The sequence below is a fragment of the Tetrao urogallus genome, assembly GCF_951394365.1.
Source record: "Tetrao urogallus genome assembly, chromosome: 4".
In the NCBI taxonomy this organism is placed as follows: domain Eukaryota; kingdom Metazoa; phylum Chordata; class Aves; order Galliformes; family Phasianidae; genus Tetrao; species Tetrao urogallus.
Window position 1 is genome coordinate 24,148,620 of NC_136817.1, and position 26,437 is coordinate 24,175,056.

General features: G+C 34.6%; 1 protein-coding gene across 1 annotated transcript in view; it reads right to left on the bottom strand.

Annotated features, from left to right (window-relative positions):
- Window positions 1-26,437, bottom strand: part of GLRA3 (glycine receptor alpha 3) — a gene marked incomplete at both ends in the record, with an annotated part of 68,177 nt that overhangs the window by 11,475 nt on the left and 30,265 nt on the right. The window contains 3 exons of the mRNA XM_079534803.1: window positions 2,616-2,753; window positions 13,276-13,358; window positions 15,331-15,554. Coding sequence (XP_079390929.1) covers window positions 2,616-2,753; window positions 13,276-13,358; window positions 15,331-15,554 — 445 coding nt within the window. The remainder of the gene's footprint in view (window positions 1-2,615; window positions 2,754-13,275; window positions 13,359-15,330; window positions 15,555-26,437) is intronic.

Here is a 26,437-nt window from a genome sequence, read left to right on the forward strand (position 1 = left end):
TGCGCAGTTTCCAGGATTGCTACAAACAACACTTAGAGTGAAAAAAACCCCAAACCATTCTATTGACAACACAGCTCTGAGTATTTTTAATCAGGATTATGCAGTAGTATAGTACCCGTGGTAATGGAATTATTCAAATTTCATTTGTGCTTGCTAGTCAATGTTCATTATGTATGAATCTGCCTATGTATGTTGGTCTGTGCAGCTACCAGTAGTTGCAGTTGAAAACTGGGTGTTCCATGAAAGCCCAGCATGCATGTGACACAGTCAGGGTAAAGCAGGACTATCCTTGTAATGTGAGAAGTCACATATGACTTTTCTGGTTACTAGGATTTCACTTCATTTTCTAAATTTGTCACTGTAGACATGCCGGAGGATGTAAAAACAGATAAAAATGATCATAAATATCATTGCATCAATTTAAACACAAGACCTCATGAGCCATTATGCTGTGCTGTTGCTGAAACACTTCCATCCCTATATTTGAAGAACTTTATATATGTTATTTTTAAGCTACAGTTACAGCAATCCATTCTCAATTGGACATGAAACTCTAATGAGTGCATGCACTGATTAGCTCTCACATACTGTCCTGAAGCTTCAAGTTAATTTGTTTCACAGGAAGATTTTTAAAAATTTCTTTCTGTTCTACAGAATGTCTCTCAAAAGCTTTTCATCCTGTGATGCACCTAAACTTAATCAAGAAACTGATATTTGGTCACTTGAAATGAATCATATGGGAGTTTCTTCTGGAGTATTCTAAAAGGGTATCTGTCTACAGGATATGTGTTCAACCTTCTGACTTTTTGTTGTTGTTGCTATCTTTCACTTATGTGTTAGTAAACAACTGTAAAAAAAATAAAAGATGTTTTGCTACGTATACACATTAATTATATTATATATTTTATCCATGGCTCAAGCCACAAGGTTAGAGGCTCATGGTCATGGCTCATAGGTTATGAAGAAAAAGGTGTAAGCTCAAAAATGCTGAAAAAATAGTTTCTGTCAAAGTCAAAGGTTTAAACTGTGACAATTTTAATGAGAGTTCTCAGGCAAACTATTTAAAATATGATTCTACTTTGGATGAGAAATTTAGAGAGAAATCACTGGAAAATCTGGCATTTTAAAATAAGTTTCCATTCAATATCAGATTAAGTCTGACAGTAATGTTATAATTCCTGAGTTAGAGATTTTTTTCATGAAATGTTCTAATGAATTTTGGAGAAATGTGGAGAATACTTTCCACCGTAGATTCTTCTTTGATAATATCATTATATGGTTTATGGAAGCACAGATATTGGCACATGTAAAAAGCACAAAATCAAGACAGCTCTAAAAATGAAGCAGTGGTTGCCTTTATCTCTAGAAGACAGAGATGAATCACATAAGTTTTCTTGTCTGTCTTAAGGATTATACTAAAAAGAATAAAGGAATAGTATTAATTTAAGCATCATTAACAAACATATGTTTGAGTGAAAGAATTACCTTCCTGTAGGACATGTATCTCCACTTTTGGAAGCTCATCAAGCATCAGACAGACATTACTATTTGTACAGTAAAGGTGCACGTTACTTTGTTTCAGAGAACACTTTGAATGTTGGTATTTCTATCCATTCTAAATAGAAACCATTAGAGAACCTTCAGTTCTCTACCCCTAGGGTATCAACGCAGCTGTGATACATTCAGTGTTGAAAAGCACTTTTATTTTATTTTCACTGCAACAGGACATTCTTTATGAATGCTGCCCATTGAATTTTCCCTCCTCTGTCAATTCAGCAGAATCCAAATAAAGTAGTTTGAAACTTAAATTTCAAGTTATGTTTAACATATCGATAATCACACTGGAGAGCAGACTTTAAGAGAGAATGGATAAATGAAAGAATCTTAATTGTGTGCTTTGTTCGTTTTTAACTTGAGAAGATGGAAGCTGTGCACTCTTAGCATTTGCTATACATATTTTTGGAGGATTATTATGCTTGTGATCATTCAATTTTCAAGGCAGTTTTGTTTACAATTAGAAACAAAATGACTGAATTAGTATTGATAAAACTTTGTTTTTCCCAGTACCCTAGAGACATAAGCTAAATATAACATCATGGTTCTACAAAGACCTCAACTCAGGAAGGCCATATCTAGTTTGGACACTCATCTATTGTACAATAAGGATACTTTCAGCTGGTCTGCATTTTTCCATTGCCATTAAGAAACAGGGCAGGGATAGCTGGCTTGGAGGAAGTAACAGGCTTTTCCTGATGTAGCCAGGCAGGGCTTAGTGCACAGCATATGGACTTCTTGGTCTTGGCAGTGCTTCATATCCTGAAGTGTATATGTAGTCATACCATTCACTAAAAAAAAGAAACTCCTGACTAAATTGCTTCTTTATTTTTTCAAATAAGTATTTTCTTAAGCTTACTGAAATAGAAGTTTTCTCAGCTGCGAGGTGCTTTTCATTGTGTCAATTATTTAAGACAATCTTGTCCTGAAAAATGCATCTGTATGTTTCAATCGTCTTGTGAGTTCACTGAGAATATTAAACAAATAAATAAATCTCTCCAAAATAACAATAAATGTAAAATGATGGCTTTTTGGTTTTAATCACTAATATGCTTTCCTACCTGTATTGTAATGCTTGGTGCAGTAACACAAATCCTTTTCTTCTTTCAACAGAAACTGTGGCAGAGTGAGTCCTTCTGCTACTTGAACTGCTCCTTTTTCTTGCCATTCAAAAATGAGATCATTCATTGTGTATCCAACTAAAAAAATATATAAACTTTAAGTCAGTGGTAAACTTTGAAAAGCGGGGACATACCAAATAGTGATGAATTCAATAAATGCCATTAAAGTAGAAAATTCACCAGATCTCTTTGGGCTAGTTAACAAAAAAACATTATTTACCATTCTAAGCCACACTGAGGTAGGAAAAAAAGAAAGCTTTCTTTTTTGAAATCTTAATAGTTATGTAGCATCAAAATCGGCTATGTTTGGCTCATTTTTATGTATTTATCCTCTCTTGCACTATCATATCTCCCTCTCATTCTATATGGAGTGAAATGTTAGACGTCAAAGTTATATTTATGTGCTTATGTCAATTTATATCAATTTAGATACAAATTCTTGAAAGGAAGTAAGAAAATTTATCCAGCAGTGAGGTATTAGTTGAACTGAAAAAAATACTTTTCTCTGAATCTGGTGGAAAACATGGAAAAGCAATTGATCATAATCTCATGCGAGCTGACTGTGAAGAACGAACTGGCACTCCATATTCAGACTCCGGTATTTACTCTTACCTCATGATGTATGATTAAATAAAACCTTAACATTTGTAGCTGAAGTGCTAATCAAGGGGAAGACCTTGTAAAGAGCAAATAGTTTTTCCTTGTATTTCTATCCCTCAGCTGAATATGTGCGTGAACTTTCAATGGGGAAAAGCTGTTCTATATCCTCTGTATATATGTCAGAAAATATATCTTTGGAATTCTATTCCAAAGTTTTTCTGGATAAATTGTCTGTTTGTAACAACAGAAAAAAAGAATTGCTTCCTATTCACATTAAGGTTTCATTTAGACTTTCTCAGGACATAATTAATTCAGACAATGTGAGATTTTAAGACTGAAATCTAAAACTATTGTTGAAATAGTTTGACCCACAAGGGTACATTTGACTCATATATAATAGATTGAAGCATGAGGAAAAGAATGGAGTAATTTTTACATCTAAATTATAAAGTTTTCATCCATTTAGCTTCTTTGCAATGTTTCTTTTCTGCTTTACTCCAAAGCCAATTAGCTGTTAAGAATAACCTGCAGATAACTGGAAATATCTTTTAACATTTCAGTAACAATTTAGTGTTTAAATATCGTGCTCAGAAAATACAGAAATTTTGAGTTCTAGTGAGGGAAATAAACTCTGTTATGCAGACATCAGTCTTTCCCCCCTTATGTTCAGTGACTTCATTACTCTTTGAATACATCTACAAATACTATTCAGACATACTGTTTTGATATACTGGCCTCAAACCTGAAACACACTTCATCCTTTCTAATCTGCCTTTGTTGAATGTATCTGCACATTAAGAATCAGTGACCTTCAGATTTGTTCTGTTTCTTTTGGAGAGTACCCTTAATATTAAGGTTTTTGCAAGCACTTAGGATGATACTGGTTTATCTTCTTTGGTATTTTGTTGGGACTAGATGAAAATAATAAAAACAAACCCATATCCTTTTAAATAAGTGCTTCAGTAAGATCAGATATTACGCAAGACTTATTATGCAAGAACATGCTTGTATTAAATGTACTTTTTTTCATCTATACTTGCATGCACAACAGTATAAACACAGATTTAAAATTTCATATCAAATGTCATAAAGTAGTAAAATTCAAAAATATAGCTCCTACCAAACTTTGCATGTATTCAGACAAAAAGTAGTTGTGTGTAAAGATTAGCATTTGAACCATGTAGATTATGGCCAGAAGTGATATCCCCTGAGTAAAACTCATTGAACTGACAAGAAACAACTGCTGCGTCAAAATGTATTTCACTAAATCAAATTCATTCATCTCTAATGCATTTTTAACTTTGAATATCTACTCTGTCCACTAATTCTTCAATAGTGTAATATATGAACAACAGTAACTATATACAAAGTACTGATATAACAGTTTATTTTTACTGTCTACATTTTAAATACCCAAATAGAGCTTTAACATTCAATACAGTAATTCTAGTTTTCTAAGACCATACTGGTGCAGTAAATGTGTCCTAAAACACAGAAGAGCTTAATGGAGAAACAGTTTTATGTTATTCCAAATAAAATAAAATAAAGTGTATAATGTATATCTTACTTCTATTAGATATATCAACTTAGTCTCTATTAAATTTGTGTCCCTTTATTCAATGTGAAATACAAATAAACCAAACAAATGTGCCCAGTGAATTAGTGAAATCTACAGTCAAATTAATTTTGAATATTGAACTACTTGATAACACTAATTTGTCTCCGGATTTTCTTTACTGAGCAGTGTTATCTATCCTTGATTTTCTAAATGAAAATATGTTATTGTTTGATGCAGTTCCAAACAATTTGATGAATACATCCTCTTTTCTACCTACCACATCATTCTTTCATCTCTGCATGAAAGAAAGCAAGAAAAACTACAGTGGAAAATATCTTGTTATTTGTAGATATGAAACAAAATCAGAGAATTTTTAAGAAAGAAGTGCAAGAACAAACTGCAACCCCCTGAATATTCCGTGCAAAAAAGAGCTAAATCCCATGTTATTCTGCATTAGAGTATTTTTTTTCAAGAGTAACCGGAATGCTCATAGAGCTAAATGAGCTTCTTTGGTATCTCAAAACAGAAAAATATTTTTGTTTCTTAACTGCTTTCATGAAGAAGATCGGCTGCATAGCACAGTAGTTAACACTTAGTGCTGGTGGGTATAACTGTGTGCATGGGGCATGATGAGGAATAGAAGAACATCTATGAAAGTGTTTTTTAAAATGCAGACTAGTAGTTTTTATACCGTGCTTTAAATACAATAACAATTTAAGTGCATGGCATTTTATAAATAAGAAGCCTAAAGATCAGATATGGAGCATGTTAGTTTTGGGAGCTCTTTTGAATATGTAATTTATGTTTCCTATTGAAGTGGCGTAGCACCATGAAGACATCATGGCATATTTTGAAGTTACCACGAGGTTCAATCTCAGCAACAATGCCATGTAGAGACTTACGGTCTTGATATGAATAAGGCACTAAAGTATTTAGTAACATCAAATGCAGTGGGTTGCGTGCACAGCAAGTCACAGAAACATAGGGAGATTTGGTTAGGAAAATTTTGGAGTCTCAAGGTCAAAATGTTATTTTTTTTAGATACAGGATCCTAGAATTGCCAGTCATAAATGTTTACAATATTGAAATTATGTGGATAAATTTAAAATCCTGAAGCCACCACTTGAGTTCAGTGGGGCTATATATATCATTCATGCATATGTATGTGGCAAACTGAGGCCTACATTTGCAAAATGGAAATTTGATTAGATACTGTAACAAAGCAGGTCTGCATTTACTTTACTCAGCTGCAGAATAAAATGTACACTCAGCCATCTGCTGCTGAAATAACTCGTACAGGAATAAAAATGAAGGTGAATAAAGTAGTTCACTGCCTGTATAAGATCAGCTACTCCTAGTTGAGCAAAAATGGATGGCTGAAGTGAGTAATGAGCTCTCTTTGTGCTAGGTTTATACAGCACCATCTACACTGATCAAGCTTGTAATTAGAGCTGAGTGTTTCTGAAGCACAACTGCAATTAAAAATAATTGATCTGAATGCAGTTGTATTCAATAGTATAATTCAACAAGACAGATATCTTCTCTGTGTGGTTTTACATTCTGGCTGATACTCTTGCTAGGAGAGGAAAGGGTCCATTAGTTATGCTTTTTGTCTGTGTCTTTTACATGTTCTAAGAGTGAAAAAGTAGGGCACTGTTAGAAGCAGCTCTGTTAGTTTCTACACTTGACATCACTGATGTACAGCTTGTTTCACTTCCTCTCAGTGAGTCTTCTTTCTAGTCTGTAGGATTCTTTTACAAATGGAAGAAAGAGCATGTTCAAAAAGTAGGAAACTGCTATAGTGACTGACCCACAATGTTGATTGAGGCTCTGAATAAGTAGAGTGCATTCACTTGGCAGAATGAAAGTTTGTGAAAGAGAATCAGGTGCTGTGAGAGTAGGTAAGATTTTATTTTCAGGTGTGCCACTTTGGATACAAGGGAAAGGAGGAGAAAATAGACAAGGAAGCCTCTAATGGCAAGTTAATCATAGAATGAACCAGAAATCAACAAACCTATAGAAGTACCTTATTAGTTTCCATGTAAAAAGGCTATGATGTAGCCTTCTATAATTAGAAGCAGTCTGATATAACTGGCACGAGTTTCTTCCTAGATTAACTGCATGTTATCTCCCTTCCCCCTGAAATTAGAATAAACTACTTTGTTTTAATTTAGTAATGCAATCTTCTGTGATGCTAGATGACATAGAAGGGCAATAAGGACTATCATAAGAGGTTAAGGAGGATCATTATGATTTTTAGTCTCCTACTGATATATGACTTCACTGGCATGTTAGTAGCATAGCAAATACTGTAACCTCCTCACCCAGCAAATGGAAAGAGGGGCTTTAGAGTTTTTGTTGTTTATGAAAATAGCTTGGCAGAAAAAAATCAAAGGTAGTTGTTGATATATATATCAGACACTAACCTTAAAGATATCACTTATAGGTTAGGAAGTCTCAAGTTGCTAAAAGTGTATCAGTGTAGGAAAAGGAAGAAAAAAACCACATTTCTTTGTTGAATAGCAATTCAACAGGACTGGTTAGATTGTGTTAATACTGACTATGTTAACCCAAAGTCTGAAGTCTTGCACATCTGTAATGAAAAAGCAGATGGTAAATTATTGGTAATTATATGATGTATGCGAACTGCTGAATCACAGCCTGAACCTCTGATTGACCACCTGAGCTGAGCAACGAGTCAGCCCTGGGAACACAGGTGAAGATAATTCTGTGCTATCAGAAGGGTTGGAGCCTGGCTCCACTTCTCCTAGACCCCATTTAAAAGCTGACTATTAGTAGAGAAGAATCTCTTTTGGAGATTGCTCCTCTTGAATTTTTTTCAGCAAGCCCAGGATAAGGGTAAGTTTTCTGTCTATTCTTCTGTAGCGTGATAACCTGTTTAGCCTAGCTTTCCTGTATATTTCTTAATTATAGTATCTGTGTGTTCCTTGATTGTACTTATGACAAGACTATAATCCTAGAAGGAGGGGCTGCTAGATGGAGAAGTTCTCAGGAGCAGTCAAGAACTTTGTGTATGTGTAGCACTGTGGCCTTTTAGAAAAACAGCTTTTTAAAGAGGTAACTCATTTTATGAATCCTTACGTGGTTTTAGTAGCTACTAAAGAGTGTACTGGCAGACTGAGACCTCTGTCTGAGATGAGTATTAAGAACTGGCAAACTGAGTAAAATTAGTTTTTGGTGTAAAGGCTCTGAAACAATTAGTAAAGTTAGATTTGGTCTGCAGAAGTTTTTCTTTAAATCTGTAGATCTATTGGAGACCTTGTGGTAAATGTGTAGAAATGAAAGCAAAACTCTGTATGGTGGGAGGAAAGGGAAAATATAAGAAAATACAAGACAAGAGATGAAAAGTGGTTATCAGGACTTCTGCTTGCTACATTTGGTGTAGCTGTTTGAATAACCTAGGCATCAAATAAAATAAACTGTAGTGACAGTCTATTTAATTTATCTACATAATCTACACAGAACTCTTCAGCAGAAGACAGACAACACCAATAAAATCTGATCTGTAGCCCACAATGAAAATTTTCTAGTTAAATTGAAAGCTTTCAGTGTGTGCAGTTATGTGCTTCAAGAAAGATTCATGGGAAGAAGATTGTAATCTTACTGAAATATTTCAAAGTAGCAGGGGCAATCACAGTGCCTACAAGAGAGGAAACTAGACTGTTCTCATGGGCTTGGTCATCTTTCCCAGAAAATACTATTTTTTGAAAAACGTATTGACAAATTATTACCAACACTTATAAAGACAAATGAAATCCTTGGAGGAAAGCATCATTTGAATCTGTTTTCTTCCTTTCTTCTTCACTATTATCATTTTTAGTACTACATGTAACTTCTGCATTCATCCAATTCTGAAAGAGGATCCAAACCAACCTTAAGATTCAATCTTCATGAATGGATCTATAGAGTTATGCAGAATGCATTATAATAGAGTTAAGCAATTTATGACAGCTGCATACAGTTTGAGAGTTTGAAGATTTTAATTTTGTTAATTCAATATTATCTTTGGGTAGTAAAAGCCTATTGTTTCATAAGCAAAACAGCAGACACCCAACAGGTTTGTCTTGAAGAATTATAAATAAAGTGTCTTCAAAGTATGGACTTCTCTTCTCTAAGCTGTTTAAGGACTACTCCAGAGAAAAACAAAGCTTAGTATTTAAGAGAAGTAATTCCCACAAGTCTTCAGTAGTCCACACATACTTTGAATGAAATCTCTTGACAAATTTTAATACCAGAGAACTGTCTTACTTGTGAATTTCTTTCCTTCTAACCATTTTTAAAGTACCATTCTAAATCATGAAGACAATATTTTTGAGCTAACTTCTGATCTACATATATATCAGTATATCTTGTAAATTTTCTGCTAATTCTGTTCTATTCTTGAAAGTATTTGCTTCTCGTACATCTTTTTTTAAAATACATATATACACATTAAAACCTCTTCTTCAATAAACAATCATGTGAATAACATTAAAAAAACAACCAACCCTAAATATCTAGCATTTCTGTGCTAGAGAGTTTGGTTTGACTAGAGGTTTTATTTTGTTTCTTTTAAACCCAGTGATTAACCTAAACTTCATTCTTTTTTTTTTTTTCCTAAGTGTTTTGAAAGATAGAAGTGCAAGAGTAACATTGGACTCATTCAGCAAACTGAGCTGTTTTGTAGGCATCCAGCTGAGGAAAGAACAGCAGTCATGTTGACTAGAGTAATTTCACTGCTTTTCCATTAGGTATCCCAGCAGAATAGGACAGGCTGCCTACAGATTACTGCTGCAAAGAACGTGGAAGAGTTTTGGACTGCGCCCTAAATTTCAAGCAACTAGGCAACAGAGAGGACTTCGCAGATCTAACTGATCTGTCTTCAGCTTGGGGTAAGTATAAATTCTTATATTATAAGTTACCCACTTAGAATATTAGCTCTGAAAATCAACTGTATTGTGATTGTAGGCTAAATTTATCCTGGATTACCAAGAAAGCATTATTCTATGTATTTCTAAGCCACATTTCAAGGTGACTGTCCTCTGATGGAATCTCACTGTGATAGGTTTATCCTTATTAGATTTTCAGAAAAGAGCAGCATTTCAGGCACAGACCTCTCCCACCTCTCTCAAATCTAACATGTGCTAAAGACTATAAGTTTTCAGGTGTCACTTTTACATTAGTTCTTGTAGGTTCAGCAGCAATTGCAAAGTTGCTCCTGCCCTTTCATCCTGTGTTAGCTGGGAACTGAAGAGTGTGGATATCTATTTCTTGGTAGCTGTGCATGAGGTCATACTTTAGGTACACAGAGTGGGTTGAGTCACCCTGCTACAGAATAGAAGCCGTGTACTCGTTCAAGTGCATATCCTAGGATCACTGGTGGGTAAGAAATCTAGCCCTGGTCTTTCCCATGTCATCTGTGTTTTTATGAGAGAGGAATAATATGCACATAATTTCCCATGATGCTGACTATCTATTCGCCTGCCTACAGATCTTTCTATTTCAGCAATCTCTATCCCTCCAATTTTGAGGCTGGGAAGAAAGAAATTGTACTGCTCAGGTAATAGCATTTTGCAATATAGAGTCAATTTTCTCTGAAATCCCCCAAAATGGGAGATGATGGGAAGGTGATTTTTTTTTTTTTTTTTTAAGGGAGCCAAAACATCAAAATAAAATGATTTTTATCCCTTACATATAGTGCTTTTCATGGCATGTTTCTTCTTTTGTGACTGGTGTAGTGTTTTAATGGTACTACTGGTTGAAGATCTAAGAATATTGAATTTCAGACAAAGTTATAATACAACGTATATATAATTGTAATATATGAATAAAGGAATGCTGTGAGATAAATACAATCTAAGACAAAGACAAGGAGATCTAGTACATGAAAGAAAGAAAAAATCTTTCCTGTGAAATAAGCCTTGGAAATAAATATCTTGCTGACATTTCTTTGTGTCTTATTCAAGCAGAATAAAACTAAAATTATCTAACATGCCTGTAGGCTGCCCCAGCGTGAACTGTAGAAATGTGGAAGGGATTATGTCCTAACTGCGTTTTCTTTTGCTTCTTTTCAAAGATACAAAAGCAGCTCATTCTAGTTTTTGATAAGTCTTTTGGTAAAATAAATACTTTTGAAGTAGAATACACTTTCTCTTAAATACTTTTTATGTGATTCAAGATATAAGTGAAGGGGCAAACGTAGCTGCAAATACTGACCTTGGAAAAACCATTAGATGAGCCACACAAAAATACAACTATCATTTGTGGGGAAGAAAAGCTATACATGAGTTTCCCTCTTAGGGCATTCTGTGCTGGAGCAATGGTATCAATATTGATGGAAAATATCTATTACTGAATAAAATTAGGTTTTTTTCATAGCAGAGGAAAAATCTACTATCTGTCCTTTATAAGTAAATGTCAGTCTTTCTTTGTGAATGGTGGCAAGGTGAGAAAATGAGCAACTCATTACAAATTGTCCAGTTTGCTTAGTGTTATATGGAGGTTTGCAAGGTCAGGAAGTTTAAAGAAATTCTGGAATTACTGAACATCGCAAATTCACAGTTGTACCGAATCCTAACTAACTTGACACTGGAAATTGTTTTGCTATGCCTACGTTTTGTGAAATGTCCCACAGACGTTTCTCTCAGTTTCAGGGAGTTGTTGATCATGAAAACCTAACATGTTGATCTTCTAGCAGATATCTAAGTATAGCCAAAGCTGACATACTGCAAGATTTTCTGCTTCAGACCAGGTAATTTGGCCATAGTCCCTATTTTTCAATGTCTGAAGTTAGAGGTAACGTAGAGGTAGATGAAGCAACTCTTCCTTGTAAAAACAGGTTTGATCTTTCTTTGTAATTAAAAGATTTTGAACATCTCAAAATGAAGCAGCCATCTGTATTCTGTTCAGCAGTTCTTTTATGAGTGTTATGCTATTCTTTGTACTACCTGGTATACAGCAGGGAATTTATACTTGCTGCTAAACAATTAAAAACGAGACATTAGTGAAAAATGTTCTGCTGGAAAACACAGCAAGACATCCAAAGTGGTATTCAACTAACAAGTGTTCCTTATAGTACAGTCTATGGAAACTCAGGGCTCCTGCAAGGTATCTGTAGAGTAAAACAAATGCCCGTTTTCTCAAGAATGCTCAGTTATTGTACAACCTCTCCTCACATGGGCTGGAAGAGACAAGTACAGATGAGTTTCATGAAGTTGTTAAAGCAACAGTTTTTAAAATAGTGTGTGTGTGTATCTATATAAATATATATATGTATCTCTTTCTTCAGTACTTAAATACTATGATACCTTCTGTCTGAAGCATAGTGATATATACTGAATATATCCCCAAACAGTATGTATTCTGATACATCTGCCTCATCTTAATCTCTTATTCAGTGGTATTGATCATAAAGATGATATAAGCTATTAGTAGAATTATTCACTTGAGTGAATGTGGAATTTTGCTTAAATGCTGAATATGTAATATTGCCCTAAGTTCTTTGACATTTGCAGTGAATAACCATCTCTCATTTTTTGTCACAGCAATTTCTGCTGTCAGATTTAGCCATTGTCCTCATATGAAAGCTTCATTTGGCTGCTATGGCTGTTAGTAATGCTGTGCTCAAATTTTGCTTCCTCGCTGGATGATACTTTGTGTGGTCTTCCTCTTTGTACCCTAGAAGGTTCACAGCCCTTTCCAAGATTTTTCTAAGGGATATTTCAGTGATTTAAGGTCCTGCACCAGTAGAGAGGCTGAGGACTGTGTAGGTGGCATACCCTATATAGGATCATGAACATATATATATATATATATATACACACATATACATACATACATACATACACACACAGATATATATGTAGTATAACCTTTTACAGTTACAGTTTACCTCCTTACAGTAAGCCTTTTCTCTAGTCATTTCTGAGATAATTAAGTAAAGACTACAGATACATAGCTCTAACATGTAGGTAAGTTGAAGAGCTAATGCAGGAATCTGAAGAGCATGGACTCAGCACAAATTATCTTGTTCCCATTGTTTTAGTATGCCAAATTATTTTTAATTTCAAGATCTGCACATAAATCACTTAATTTATTCTCATATTTTCCTTATGTTCTCCCATATAACTGTGTTTCTGTGTGTGTGAACACAGAAGACTTCACAGTGAATCGCAATACACTTAAGCATCACGTAAAGGTGAACTCTGTACTAAATGGGTCAGTTTAGCAATAAATTTTGATTTACATGAAACTTTTTTGTCTCCAAAAGAAGGAAAAAATCTTTTCCCTTGAAAATTAGCAATGTTTCACAGATTAAAATAGGTAATTCATTTCTGAAAGGTTGTTCTCCTTATGTCGTTAGAAAGCAGTATTTCTACTCCATGCCGAATTGCTGTAATCTCTTGTAAAGTATTTATAAGATGATACATTGCACAAACTTACAGCTTTCCAACTGCATTATACATGTTTGCACATCCATTGGAAAATTTTTGAGATCCATTGGGCAGGACAGTATTAAAGTCAATCTGAAAGAACACAAAAATATATTAAAAATATATCACAAAAGCACTGTATAATTGTACAGGTGAAGTGCATAAAAGCAGAGGGAATCATTAGAAAAAGAAAATGTAGTTTTTCATTAGAAAGCACTGTGAAGGGAGAGTCCCAGTAGAGATGTCTAACTTACATCTAAAAGAATGCAACAGCCTGCTTTTTCATGCTACAGTAGAATTATTACTATTATGTTGTTACAGTGTTTCAAATCCTTGACATTTACCCATAAAATTTACTCAGAATTGCAGGAATTTCATTTCAGATGTCAGTTGCAAATTGTGCTGCCAAAATAATTTGTGTTATTGCTCTAAAATAAGGTGCTTAAATTGTCAACACAAAGATTTAAAATAACATTTCATGATATTAGTGGTAGACTACATATTCCTATAAGTTTGAAAGGTGGTTGTGTTTTGCATTAGCCATTATATCTCCTGTGAAATGCTTTGCAACCTATAGGAAAAAAGTATTTTTATATATTGACACAATAACTGAGGTGTTAACTGAATAATTTTAAATTTTTCAGAAGTTATAATAGTTCTTAATTAAATCATGGGAGTTTAAGCATTCTAGTATCACAAGAATATGGTATCCACAAGCATCATGGTCAACATTTGCTCTTATACCTTTAGTGTGGTGTTTTTTTTTTCACCCCCATTTCATGAGACTGTGAACTTGGTCAGAAATCTATGAAAGTTGGTATCTGAGTTTGCTTCAGCAGAGTGCTTGTGTTTACAGTCTATGTGTTGTATGTATTTGGAGAGAGTAGGGCAAGAAGGAAGGGTTATTCATTCAATCTGCCTGTGTCTCTCAGATTGACTGAATCTGGAGATAATTGATTTAGCTTTATATTTTGCTTTGGTTGAGGGAAGGAAACCTTTTTGCTTCCTTTCAATATTTCTAGTGACAGAATACATGTTGTGACACTGAAGAATGGTTATGTACTTGGACTGGCATACTAAGCTCCTTTTGGATATGAAATATGAGTAAGAGCTTTAACCAAACTCTTTGTTCCAATGTAAGCTTGACAGTGTGATGCTCACTTGCACTGGTATATTCATACAAGTCACAAACACTGTAATTTTTTTTTTGTCCTGGTATACAGAGTATTCTTTAGAGTCCTGATGTCTCTTCAAAATGTTTCAATTACCCTTTGACGCAGTATGATGTAAAACCAAATGCTAAGTGGAAAAGAGATGTTATATTTTTCAAAATGAATATTTTTTTTCAAGTAGGCCAAATCTATACCATGACTATAACATTAGTATACTTATATAAAATTAATTTCCCATTTGATTACATTTTTGAAGGTAACTGTAAGAATGATTTTACTGCTGTTATAGTCTAATGATGTCTGTATTAATAAAAGTGGGGAGAAAAGAACTAGAACAATTGCATCTTGTCAATGCTTAGATGTGATTGCTGCTTACAGCTTTTTAGAACTTTTCAAAAATTTACTTTCCACTTTTCTCCCCACCTCCTGCAGTAAGTGAGCTATTCTTAAAACCTCACGCTTCAAGTGGCTCGTGTTTACGTGTTGGACTGTGACTGCAATATCCAAAAACAGTGAAAGAGAAATTACATTGGATTGTTATGACATTGGAGGCTACAGTATGTAAAGCTCATACATAGATCTGTTCAGACTGTAATATTCCAAGCATATATATACCATGAGCAAGAGTCTGAGTTCTTCTAGGCTCAGTATCTGTGATTTAAATTGGGAATGATGCTTTTCTTATTATTTTTACTAAAACTACTTCAAATTAGAGATCTCTTTCTATTTTTGTATTAAAAATGAACAGTAATTGTGATGAAATTCAATATTCAGAGTTCATGTTTACTTTAGTAATTGAACTGCATGACTAGAAACTGAAAATAGCTGTTAACAATTCTTAGATATACTTATGAACTTCTCTATGAAAAAAAATCATGTGATTAGAGACTCACCTGATGGAATAAAGTACATTTCCATTTTTGAAAATTCTTAACAACTTATTATCTGTTGTAACTTCATGAAAGTTGGCACCTTTTTCATTAGCAAAGAACAAATCTGGTTTCCAAATTGAATCCAGCATGGATGGATCTAAGTCTAAAGAGTCATCTGGATATTCACTGTATGCAAGACGAGGATCATTCCAATTCTGACGGAGAAAGATGTTCACTCGGTAATCCTGAATGAAAGAGAAAACAAGCAAATTTTATCAAGCATAGGGATTTAGCTTTTATTTCATTTCTTAGCCATGTAATCCCCTGTCCATCTGTGGATGACAAAAGAATTACTTAGCTGATTGTCAGAGTGATACCTATTTGTATTAGTGAGGGCACAGTGGATAAGCATAATTTCAAGATAATTGAAAAAATCCGAAGATAAGGAAATCTGACTTCTATGTAGTCTATATCATTCCACATAACTTTAAGCCTTCCACAGCGTTTTCTTGAAATGGAAATGACAGAAGCATGCAGAAAGTTTAATGGCATAATCTTTTCCTGCTCAACTTCCCTCTCCTAGACAGTGAGTCAGTCTATTCTGCTGTAAGAGAACCTCAGTTCATATCTTCTCGCTCTAATCCTTACATATTTTAGACATACCACTTAAGTGTTTCTGTGCCTCAGCTCCCTTCTGAACAATTCCGTGAGAGTAGTATGTTTCTTTGTCTGAGGAGGATGTATTTGTTTCTCTTCTGTTCAGATGTGGTAGAGAGTTTACAAAGGCTACTCCAAAAGCTATACTTCCTATTTCTTCAAGTTGGCCCATCACATCAGAGGCAGATTGTTGTTAGATGGTGGCACTAGGGATTGAACCTTCCCACCAGTATTCCATGACATGTTGTTGCTGTGTGACAGATGGCAGCAGAGCAGCTCTCTGACAGAATGGCGACTGAATGGAAGTGCGCATGAAGCAAAGGTGTGTCACTGAATTCCTCCATGTAGAAAAAATGGCACCACAGACATTCACTGCTTGCTGAATGTTTATGGAGACCAAACAGTGAATGTGAGAATAGTGAGGTGCTGGGTGGTGCATTTCAGCAGTTGTGATAGAAACAGTGGAATGAATGGATTTCTTATACAACTAGGGGCTACTTATTAGGTGTAAAACAGAATAAATGAACATATAGCAAGAAAAGGAAAATAGAGAAAGATAAATGGAGGAATCTATTCCATGTTATGTAACATTGTCTGTCAATTTGCCTAAACTGAGTCAAAGTAAATTGTTTTAAATTGTTTCCAGACATTAAGGTGAAAAAAATCCAGTTAAAGTTGTACCAAAGCAATTTTTCTTTCCTTTTTCCCTGAAAAGTCTGTCTTAAATTGCTTCTCATTACAAAAAAAAAAAAAAAAACAAAAACAAAACACCAACCAAACAAAAAAACCTTAATCTATTAAAAGGATATACACTTGAATACTATTGCATGAAAAAAAGCATTCATTGATTTAACTTGTAATTATACCTTGTGAACACAGTAGTAACTTGCTTTAAACAAGTAGGGTTGCTTGATGCCAACACAGTGAACAGAATTAAACTGCCCAAATTGATTTGCTTTCCTGCAAGAGGATTACTACATCTGTGTGCTACTTGTACAGAGGGGTAACTCCTAACTCAAATTATTCTGTTCTGAGAAGGTTCTTTTGTGGGGGGAGAGAAGCCATCATTTAAGCTGTGTGATTTCCTTATGACCTCAAGGCTGCCATTATCAAACAGCTGCTGTGCTCTGGTTGTGCAGAATGAGGCTGATTTCTGGGTCTGTGCTTGCTCCACTGTCTGTCAAAACTCACATTCACAGAATGAACTTTCTTATATGTTAGGATATTGGTCATCTGCTTCACAGGCACAATAAAATTTACACATGGACATCAAGTAGCTGCTCTTTGCTATTTATGCTGAGACCAAGACTGTTATTGGCTCCAGTACAACTGTTTGATTAGCAATTTCCAGCACACAGTGAAATCTAAAATATTTGCAGAATATTTTGATTTCTTCTTCTTTATACTGATACACGTAGAGTTACATTTCCCTAGTACATGGAATGTGGGATACTTCTAGATTCCAGAGACAGATATATAAAAAAAATTTCCAAAATATGCGCTTTATCTGAGTAATTCAGATTACCTGCTCTTGTAATTTTTGAATGCTGTCATTTGGACCAAATCAGTGCATTTTCACGTTGTGTAAAATCTAAATTTGTCTTTTGCATAATGAAGTCAATTGATACTTGCTTTATTTGTTCTAGGTCACTACGGAATTTAACATGAAAATCTGTACTTTCCAAGAAAGTTGCTAAGAGTAAATACAATGCCCTTATGAGAAATGCCATTCTTTTGAAGAATATTTAAATTTCGACTCATTATGAATTTCAGTTCTTGTCGGTGAAAGTTCTGCCTTGAAAAATACATAAGCTTCTTGTGAAATCATAAAAATCACATACAAAACTGATGTATTTGCTAAAGGATGAAATATAAAATGTAAAGACTCATTGGAAGATGTTTTTATAAATTAATTAACTACATGTATTGCAAGTGCTTGAAAATCAGGCCCCATCTTTCGAAGTTATATGTGTGCATAGGGCAATAGGTTACAATGGTTATATTTCTGCCTTCCTAGGTTTCTACATCTGTTGCTAACAGCTCAGTTTTACATAACGCTGGAAGAGCTTTTTGCACGTGATGGAGTGGATTAGAATTTACTTTATTACAATAGATGCTGAATTTGATCCTTAGTACCGAAGAATTTATCACAGAATTAAATAGAGCTGTTCCCATTAAAGCTGAAGTCAGGGACAAACTGTAGCAGTGTGAACTGCAGTGAGAGGGCAGATCAAGAGGGAACTGGCAAAGGCATGGTGAAGCAGGCAATGAGATAAATTATTAAAAAATATGTTACAAGAGATTGGAATCAATATCAGGGAAAATAAGACCCAAGCAAATATTTGTTTGAAAATATATACAATGTTTTGAATGTTTTCAATGTTTTGAAGCATCTCATAGTAAGCTTAATTTTGTAAGCATAGTGAGGTAATGGTTTTACTGAACTTGTGGATCACCGTATGGGGAATGAGACTTCAAACAGTTGTGTGCGTTTGCAACAGGTTAATTACCAGCTTTCAGCATATTTTCCATTTGTTATTCTAATTTTGATGTAATATTATGGTGAAAAAAGAAATACCGGACTAAGTCCACCACTGGCATATAAAATGGAAAATGTTTAGTTTTGGAACCAGAGGAATGCTGCACACTCCACTACAATACTGACCTTGTTACCATGAGAGGAGAGTAAAAACCTGTTTCCCTTTTTTTTTATTTTTTTATTTTTCACTTTCTCATATGAGCTTCCCCAAAATATGCTCTGGCCATAAACACTGTGGCTAAGCTTTAGGTAGCCAAATTACTTTGACTAAATTGATTGAGTTTCCTTAATTCTCCTTTGCATATCTGAAAACTTCAGACTGGCCCAAAAGCTTATTTAGCTAATGATTTCAATATGTCTTTGATGATATTTCTCAGGTACAGAAATTCAAGTATTTAAATTTAAGTAAGCCCCTCATATCAGTAGGTCATTTTTCTTGCAGGTAACCAATATCATTGCAAAATCAAAAGAGAAGAACCTTTGCATTGACATCTAAGAAATGTAAATATCAGTTGTATTAAAGAACCTGAAGAATTCCCTTGTCTTTTCTCCTTCTTAGTAGCTGAAATTCCATGATTGCTGAGATTATTTCTGGTAAGGCCTCATCTGTAACCATGCATGTTGAAAGAATAGAATAAGTAGAACATTCACAAAAGAATGCTATAGGACCAGAATGGATAGCCAGTACTGTGAGGGGAAAAAAGAAAACTTGATTTCTCTAAAGTGGTAATGCAAAGCTGAACAGAAGACTCACTTGCCCTCCAAAATATGTTGAGAAGGAGATATACTAGAGGGGGAAATCAGTTTAAATTAGGGACAAAAATATTTATGACAACAAATTTAGAATAGACGGAAATGGCTCATAATTCAACTTATTCTGCTAATAAACATCAGTGATCTTTTCACTGGTATGATTTATTATTGAAAAAAAATGGGACTCCTCCCTACTTTTAATAGGTCTTTCCAGTATTACAGGTCTGAATTGCAGCAAGGCTAGTAGCAATCTATGGATGTAGGACAGTTCAACTAATGAGTGATAAAAAACTGCAGTAGACTCCATGCTCCAGCACTAAGTGCAACCCATTAATCTGTCAGAGATTTACAATAGCAGCTAAAGAGAAATTAACCATGATCGCTGAGTACTTAACTTTAATTGACACGTCAAATCTGTGTCAGAGTAACAAGATCTGACTAATGTCAAACATCCCTAAGAACATGCTTTTCTGTACTGAATAGCTACAGGGCATTCATTACAAGAAGCAGTGTAGATACACTGTTGCATATGATAGTTTGTCTGACTCACTGAATCTTTTTGACTATCAGTCTTATAATAATTCTATGATGGAAATGTTATTTCCAGAATGGATTTGGGGAATGAATAAAACTAAGGATAATTTTCCTGCTCCTGGCATACAGAAACCTGAGTCTGGGAGAAACTGGCATATTTTTTCCTCTCTCTCTTAGTAAGAACTCTGAATTTTCCAGCACTGGAGGATTCTTCCCTCGTTAAGAAGAGTCTTCATATTCCTTAGGAGGAAGACACTTTCCTACAGTTTTCCTTGCCAAGGCTGTGACTCTTAGGCCTTTGCCTTTACGATTTGCTGTATGAGGTCAAGTATGCAGTTCCTTATGCAGAGATGGAGAGCTTTCCTGTCTGGTCCTGCCTCGAGTTATGTGGCTAAGCACTTTGTTGACAATTCACCTCTTTAGATCTGAGCCCTCACAGACTGAGGATGAGCAGTAACACCAGTCTGTTCTTGGATAAAAGCTGTAATCCTACAGTAATTTGAAAATGGTGGGTGCCCCTACCCTCTCCATTAAATAGGACAGGCCAGATGGTTTGAGGATTTGGGTGAAGGCTTCTCAGGAAGCTTTAGCTATTCAGAGCTATTCAGAAAAGATTATTGATGGATTTTGGATCACGATCTCTCTCTTTCTCCATCCATAGGTGTATAAAACCACATTTTAAGCTATTTAATGTTTCAATTTTTCTGAGTTATTTTTTTTTCTTTTCTTTACTATCAAAACTGCCAAGTGTCCAGGTATCCCATTAATAATTTAGTAAATATTTTAAATTTTATCTAATTCTTTGCAGAATTTGACTCCAGTACCTGGCCCGCAATATTCGTATTGAAGTCAATAGAACTAGAACTCACTTGTTGAAGAACTAGATGAAACTAGGACTTTGAAATTGCTGCTTATAGTATCAGAACTCTTAGATTCCTTTTCAAAATTGAAATTCAGAGTTCAGTGCACTACTCATGCACCAAATATTCTTTCTAAGTTTGTTGTCTGCTTTCACATCCGTGGATTCTGAAGTAATAAGGATACTATTAATGTTCTTCCTGGAACAAATAAATGTAGCTTGCTTGCTTACCTGTTGGATTGGAATCACTTTCACCATCACTACTAATGGTTTGGAGCGGGTGAACAGTCCTGTCACTACTCTTGTTCAGTCTTCTCCTTACTAAAAGCATGGGTAATTTAGAGGATGCTCATTAGTACAGAGCTTTGAGTCTTTGTAATTCAACCCATAGATAAAAAATAAAAGTATATACAGTAGTTTCTCTGAGGAATCTTTGATTTTTAGATTCTGACTTTCTTGTCTGTATTGTAAAACAGTCAATATTCATTGAATTCAACAGTGTTCTGCAAAATCTACCTGTTTTCCATAGGTTTTGGGCAAATGCATCGGTTTAGTTAATTTTATTTTTATTATTATTAATTTTGTTACTGTTATTATTTCTGATTTATTATGAGTAGTAATGTCCAGATTTAAGTTTCTGTGTCACAAATAATTGTAATATCAAAAATCAAAACACCTGGGTTGTTTACTCTACAAATTAAATGCAGTATTGACATATTATATGTTAACCTTTGTCACAGCTCTTACTGTGTGTTGTAGAATATATATTAATTGCAGGCTGAATATAATTCTTAAATTCTTAATGGAAGTTGTGTGTTCGCAACTCCTAACATATTACACTAAAATCGCATTTGTGTCTTGTTCAATATAATTGAGTTGTTAAGCTTCAGCTGAGGGGCTTTTAAAATGTTTGCACTTTAAAAGAGCTGTACTAGGGATTAGATGGAAATGGATATGACAATTACATGAACAAACATCATACTCTAAAACTGCCATGTTTTCAGTTAACAAAATCATTTTCTTCCTTCTCCAGAGAAATTATGTGTCCCTGAAGATGCTTTTGTTATAACACCAGAAGGTATATTTGCTAAATGAGATGATTCGCTTGTCCAGATTACCTTTCAGTGCTACATCTTCCATGTTCTTATCAGTGTATTTTATACATTAGCACTTAGAATATCAGTGGTTTCAGTGACTGACTGAATAACAGTAGAAATCTTCACTGAAAATGCATATTTGAAATCAACCTCTGTTTAATCTCCTCAAGGAAATACAAAGGATCAAAGAGGAATTCCATACTGACTTTCTTCTCAGTAATCCATCTGTTGGGAGCTAAACATGATATTGTCTAGAGTAGGGTACATAGGGTAAAATAAAAAGAACCAACACTGAAGTAGCTTATATCCCAAAGCAGTGTCTGCTAACTCCAGAATGTTAACTAGGATTAAAATTAGCTGCATGAAGGGATCTAACACTAATTAAAAATAAACTTTTATTTGATATGTGCCATCTTTAAATTTGTTAGTAAGCATGAAGTGTGCCAAGAAGTCTGTACAGAAATTCATGATGTTTTATAGATTCTACACTAACATTATAGTAACACTTAAAAGTTAATTTAAGGTTGAACTGTATTACGGTTGTGGAGAATAGATACAATTTTGTTTGTGCACACAGAGACATGGAATTTGGAAAGCCCTAAGATATTTTCCCTTTCATCTGCTGGTTCAGAAAGAGGCACATCTGCAGTAATTCTATATGTCTATCAGCCTAGATATCCTAGGGTCTTTGGGAAATTAATTTGGCTGTCTCAAAAAAATTCACTATATACACTTCAGGGAAATAAGCAAAATCTGAAAAGGCACAAACTCCATTCAGAATCCAGTTTGCATTTTCATGGAAGGGCAAGGCAGTGGACTTCTCAAGTCCTACCTCAGGAATATGTGCATTTGCCTGCCTTTTGTCATAATCTGGTGGCTCGTGACTTGGCAAATTGAAAGAAACCATCTACCATATAAATGTACCACTACATCAACAATTTGATGTCTGACTCAATAGAGGCATTAGGGAAGGTAGTAACTTCGCTAACTGCTAATTTAAAGGAGAAATATTGAGCTATAAACCCACAGAAAATACGAGGACCAGGGATGTTAGTTGAATTCCTCAGTGCTGTCTGGTTAAGTAAGACTAAGGTCTCACCAGATGTGATCATAGATATTGTCCAAGTGTTCTCAGTTACCATGACACTGAAGCAGTTGCAGGAGTTTTGGGGTATATTAAGATACTGGCGATCCTTTATACTCCACATAGTGCAACTGTTAAAACCTCTGTATCAGCTAAAAAATAAAAGGCAAAGTATGTGATTGGGGTAGAACAGAACAAGAAGCCTTTCAACAGGTAAAAATAAGCATTAAACAGGCCCATTTGATACAACCCTTCCAAACTAGATGTGCATGTAACTTAAGAAGGATTTGGCTGGGGGTTACCAAAACAGCAGGAGCTTACCTGCTCAATCATTGGTTCATTCTGTGAAGGAGTAGAGCGCAATGGAATTGCCAGGTCACAGTCTGAACCAATGGTTGAGCACGAAGTGAGAAGGAGTGGCTAACCCAGAGAGCTCAGGTGCAAGCAATACAGCAGAGTGAGCCCTCATTTAAAGGTTAGCCTCTCTTTAGATAGAAATTGTATTCTTCTCAAGTTATTGCTGGTTGTTGGAAGGGGTGAGACAATTTTCCTTTTTTATTATTATTATTATTATTATTTTAAAACCTCCTATTGTTCCATAGGGCTTGTGTATATTTGCATTCTGTTTTTAATTCATTTTCTATGTTTTTATGGTTGGTTTGGTTTAAATATTTAAACCAAAGAAGCCGAAGGGGTGAGTTTTACTGCTGCATAAATTGGCAATGGTATCCAAGAGGATTAAAAAAAAAAAAAAGAAAATATCTAGCTGCTAACATAGGCAGGGTCATGTCAATATAAAAAGTATATCTGCTCGCTTCTTGATTTGATTACACTGACATTTAAAGAAAATCAAAGCCTGAATCATGTTGTTATAGTCTTTTGTTCTGCTAGCAGTTCATGATGGCATGTGACAGTGTTGTGTATTCTGCTTAGAAAAAAAAGGCATAGACCTTTTTCTTTTAAGTTCTTTTAATACATTGTATCATTTTACTGTTTAATTTTAAAGTATCATAAAATAATTAAATTTTTTTCATAATAAACTTTTAGGATATATCTTTGTAGTGTGTGTATGATGTATACGAATAATCAGGGTATGCAGCTTTTCCATGTTGGGCGATTACTTTAGCTATTGTAATCAAAAGCTCACACCTATAGTGCGTGATGTACCGAGTATTAAAAATAGGATGAAGATATGAGAGCAGAACTGACTTTTTTAGAGATACCAAGTCAAAATTATTCGTGTGAAGAATTAAAAAAAAATAATGTTTCATGTAAAAGCATATTGCAGATAAGATACTTCCCAGCACACTCGTACAGGACTCAAGAACAGAAATTAGGAAGAAAATAACAAATTGTAATTCCTTTATTTCCTTAATTCAGGTACTTTTTACAGTTGCTCTCAAGTCTCTTATCTCTTGGTTCTGTAAAAAAAAAAAAAAAAAAAAAAAAAAAAAAAAAAAGTAATACAAATTTTATGTAAATTTATTGTGTTTTTATATTTTATAAATTATGCATGTAAGTATAGCAATAGAAGTTTATAGATTTATCTTCTGTTAGATTTAATGGAAGGTAATGGCAAAATCTACATGTATTATGGTGAGATTAATTGCGTTAATACACATCTTGAGGTAGTTCAGTGAAGATATTTGCAAAATGGTTTATTTTGGCTTCTCTTGCTATCTTTTTTTCCTTTTACGTTAGTATCTGTACCCCTTATGTATTAAGAAGATGTCAGAGTTACACAATCATAACTGTAGCTGTAGCCCTGATCTTCATTTACTATTGCAAAAAAAAAGTAGTAACTTTATAAACAGCCTGCCTCATAGAGTGTGAGCAGATCTTTGTAGTGATGCCTCAGTCTTATTTTTCACAGTGTTGACTGAGTAGATATCAGCTTGGAAAGTGGTTATCTTCATAGCTTTATCTGATTAATGTTGGAGTTCTTATTTACAGGGTACGGTATTCTAGCAGTAGCTAACCTAACAGCTGCTATTCAAACAATTTAGATATATAATGTAAAAATATGAAAATAATGAAGGAAATGTTGGAAGGGATAGAGTAACGTCATAGATTTTTCACAGTGCACAGCACAGTGCTGCTGAAGTCGGGCTTTTCATTGCAGTGAAAAGAAAGGAAGAGAAAGGAGCATCAAATGAAACAAGAGATAAGAGATAATAGGAGGTTTGAGCTTTTCTGCAACATTTCTAGAGCAAGATCAGATAGGTGCAGGCAAACACAGAATACAGAGAAATAAGCTAAAGGTTTAATAAAGTTTACATGAGCATAAGGAACCCTCTCTGAGGGCTGTCATACGACGGAACCCTGAGGCAACACCTGAACAACTGATGAGTGGGATTATAAAGTTAAATCAGCCTGCACTGATGATACAAAAGGGCCTCTCCAGTCCTTTTCTTACTGATAATTGCAGTGTGTGGTTGTGGGAAAAAGAAATTGTGATCTATTTCATTTAAGCTGTTCAGTTTTCTGTATAATACAAGTGATTTGCCAAATCTGCAAGAATGTTTGTTATAATGGATCAGAGAGAACGAGCAACACTATTCTCTGCAGTATTCATGGAGGATCTGATTGTGACACCTATCTTGGTAAATATATATATTTTTAGTAAAAAACCAAAGCGGTTTGCGTGAGTGATATGTAGAGGCTGAATTTTCTTATGCTTAGGGTACTAGGGCTGCTGTAGATCCGGATTCAGTTTTCTCTGCAAATAAGGTAAAAAAAAAAATGTTTGAAGCTAGTTTCCCTCATAATTAAGAACTTAAGAAAAACATGACTTGGTATGCAAATGCAAGGCTAGCACTGCTGCCTATTCCTGGAGTGAGTGAAACCAACTCTGGCTGAATTGTTCTAACACACTTACAGATTTGGGGCATGAAGTTGGTATGGATAGATATTTCTTCCAGGCCAAGGAAGTCAAAGTAGCAGATACTGTATGAATCCAGCAGCAGATGAAAAGAGAGATGGATTTTTGTGAATGCTGAGTTCAGCCTTAAGCACTAGCTGGAGGTAGTGGAGTATTAGTATTTTCCTGGTTATATATGACAGCTAGGACTGTAAACTGTAAACTACTGGTTGCTTTTAATGAAAAATCTCAATTTTCCATTGTGGAAACCACGTGGTACATTACACTCCTAAATTATCTTTTTAAGGCATCTTTCAGCAAAAAGAAGTATGCTTTTATTCTCCTTGTGCCAATTATATTGCTGCTGTCAGTGCAAATACTTGTTTGAACTTAAGATCTCTTCACATCTATGAAATGTTCATGCAAAGAATATAATTGTTTTCACTTGTTCCATTGCATTCATTAGTATAAGATGCACACTGCAACTAAGTTGAATCACCTAAAGCTATCAAAAATATTCAGAGTATTTTCAAGCAGTATTTTATCATTGCAGTATCATTTACTCTAGACTGTAACTTCACAGTCAGTCTAGAGATGCTGACTTCATGCAATAATGAAAAAATCATAATCCACTTCCTCATGAATTGGATTATTTAGGGCAAGTTTTGAGACCTCAAAACAGGCCTTGTAGTTTTCCCAGTATTTTCTAAAAGAGATGCTCTCCATTAGAAGGTATAATTGCAAT